Source organism: Gavia stellata, chromosome 29, assembly GCF_030936135.1.
Source record: "Gavia stellata isolate bGavSte3 chromosome 29, bGavSte3.hap2, whole genome shotgun sequence".
Classification (NCBI taxonomy): domain Eukaryota; kingdom Metazoa; phylum Chordata; class Aves; order Gaviiformes; family Gaviidae; genus Gavia; species Gavia stellata.
Window position 1 is genome coordinate 1,555,547 of NC_082622.1, and position 2,573 is coordinate 1,558,119.

A 2,573-nucleotide genomic window follows, 5' to 3' on the forward strand; every position below is an offset into this window, starting at 1 on the left:
GGGAGAGAGCTCAGAGATCGGCTCTCACTGCTAATGGCCCAGCAAGAAATGCTGGGTTAACCTTTCCTTTTCTGGTCCCATCTGCTCCCGGTCCTGCCGAGAAGGAAGCGGCCCGGCAGGGTGACCAGCTTGGGCGCTGGCAGAGACCAGACCTGACCCACAGCCCAACCCAGGGGAGATGGCAGAGTTTGTGCGGAGGAGCCCAGGCAGTCTCACCCGCTTAAATAGATTTTATTGCTGTTGGAAAAGCAGCTCCTTCCAAGCAAACCTCTACCAGGACTGAATTAATTGCATCTAGCACAAGCACAAACGCTGCGGGAGCAGAGCATGCTGGCTGCGTGCCTGCACCCCGCAATGCCCCCCCAGTTGCTGAGGGGAAGCCGTGAAAGCGGGGTTTGGGGCTGGAGCTCACAGGGAGGAGAGGTGGGGGCGGTGCCTGCCTCGAGCTTCTGTATCGGGTGAGAAGTTGCCCCTGGACAATGTTGCCTGGGGACCCGCTGAGAGCAGCGGCCGAACGCCGGGAAAGGACAAGCCCTTCTGCCTTGAGCGGTTGGGTTTTGGCTCGGCCCGTGACTGGGGTTCAGCAGTTTGAAGGAGAGGCAAATAAAGTAAGAGAATATTTTATCTTGCTGTAGCTGATCAGAGTCCTGGTTGTGCCAGCCCGCAAACCCCGCAGATGTGTTACGGCTCTGCCTCTCTCTTGCAGGTAGGAGATCAGCGAGATGTTTGCCGTCTGCCCGCCGGGTGCCCCGGCAAATGCCCCATTCCGGCAGGGCCGGGGGGGCCCGGCGCTGGGCACGGCCGTCCCAGGGGCCGGGTACGGGCAGGACTCCAACTCCAACTTCGTGGGAGAGGTGTGTGACAGCAATGAGAACTGGAGCCGGCCAGCGCCGGGGTCCCCGCCGGAGGAGGGCTCCAGCCGGAGCGAAAACACGACAAATCCGTCCGATAATCTGCTGTTATTAATGCAGAGACAGATGGTCCAGGACCGGCTTAGGGATGCCGCCCCGAGCCTGGGCGCCGCGCGGCCACGTCTCCCCGAGCAGGGGGTGCGCAGCCCCCCCGAGGGAGCGGAGGTCGGCGGGGCAGGGGGCCAAAATGCCGCCGCCGAGGAGCCGGCTGGGGGATGCGGCAAGCCCCCGAGCTCCCCCGCGGAGGACAACGGCTACGCCAGCAGCTCCCTCAGCATCGACAGCCCCGACAGTGCCTGCGGGAGCGCCTGGGACCCTCCCGCCGCTGCCCCCCTCCCCAGGAGCCCACCCCAGCCTGGGGCAGCCGAGCCCGAGCCAGGGACCCTCTTCCCGGCGCTGGCAGAGGCCGTGCAGCACCTCCAGGACAAGGAGCGCTTCAAGGAGCGGGAGAAGGAGAAGCACCACATCCAGCTGGTGATGTACCGACGCCTGGCCCTGCTGCGCTGGATCCATGGCCTCCAGCAGAAAGTCGTGGACCAGCAGAACCGGCTGCAGGAGAGTTTCGACACCATCCTGGATAACCGCAAGGAGCTCATCCGCCGCATGCAGCACGGCCCGGCGTGCCCTGCCGGCGTGGCCACCCCCAGCCCCTGAGGTGCCGCCGGCACTGCCCCGTCCCAGCGCTCGCCCTCCCGGCTGGCGCAGGGCTGGCTGGCGCGTCTCCGTGCCACGCGCCCTTGCAGGGCACTCGCTGGGCACCTGGGTGCCCGTCCTGTCTTTTCCGTCTCTCTCCAATGTAGCTGAGTCCCCAAAGCATTCATCTCAGTTTTCCCTCTGCATGGGAATTAATTTTCTTCTGCACCGTGTCCCACCGGTCTGGGGATCGTGCGGTGTTGGGCTGGGTAGACCTCAGGACCTTGGGGTTTGCTGAGCCCGGGGTGACGAGGCTCATCTTTTAAATCTAATTTACAGTCCGTTGTATGAGCCTGGCTGAGCCCCGCGTGTGCCGGGATGGGCCCTGCGGTGAGCCCTGCGCCGCGCGGGAGCCGCCTGGCAGCGAGGGCCTTGGGAAAGCGAAGCTTTTGAATGTACCTGGGCAAAGCACTTCAGCGTGTGCTGGGGCACAGGCGCGAGCTCACTTCATCTCCTGCGTCGCACCCGCACCAGTGGGCCCGTAGAGAAACAACCCAGCCACCGTTACACATTGCTCGTGCTTTCGGTGGGAGCAAGGTGTCCTGAGCTGTTCCTCGGGACTCGCCCCAGTGCACCGCCTAATGAGGCACGTGTAAAAGCTTTGCAGATAAGATCTAAACTCATGCAGAGAGACCAGGGAGAGACAGAAAGAAAAAATCATTCTGAAAAATGACCTCGGAATGCTTAAAAATAAATTTAAGTGTCAACTGATTCAGATCCAATATATTTTTTCTTAGATTCAGTATTAATTTAGATTTTTCCTTACAGCCAGTGTGTGTATACGCACATCTGTCTGTTGCGGGAGATGCTTTAACACGGTGCATGATCAGGAAGCTGCTTGCAAAGTTGTGCTGTTGGTGTTTATATTAATTTATCATTTGAAAGCAAAGAGACTATTTTTTTCTGGTCTACATTTTATCCAGTGAGGGCTGCATACAGAATACAAAGAACAGTCGTCTTAAATAGAGG

General features: G+C 60.0%; 1 protein-coding gene across 1 annotated transcript; it reads left to right on the forward strand.

The window, feature by feature from the left end:
• The first annotated feature begins 722 nt into the window (after window positions 1–722).
• C29H1orf216 (chromosome 29 C1orf216 homolog) lies at window positions 723–1,565 on the forward strand. Its single transcript, XM_059830963.1, has one exon. It carries the CDS (start codon window positions 723–725, stop codon window positions 1,563–1,565), a length of 843 nt encoding a protein of 280 aa, XP_059686946.1.
• Window positions 1,566–2,573: the final 1,008 nt, after the last annotated feature.

Coding starts and splice junctions, on each gene's coding strand:
- C29H1orf216 (XM_059830963.1), top strand. CDS start 723: ATGTTTGCCGTCTGCCCGCCGGGTGCCCCGGCAAATGCCCCATTCCGG.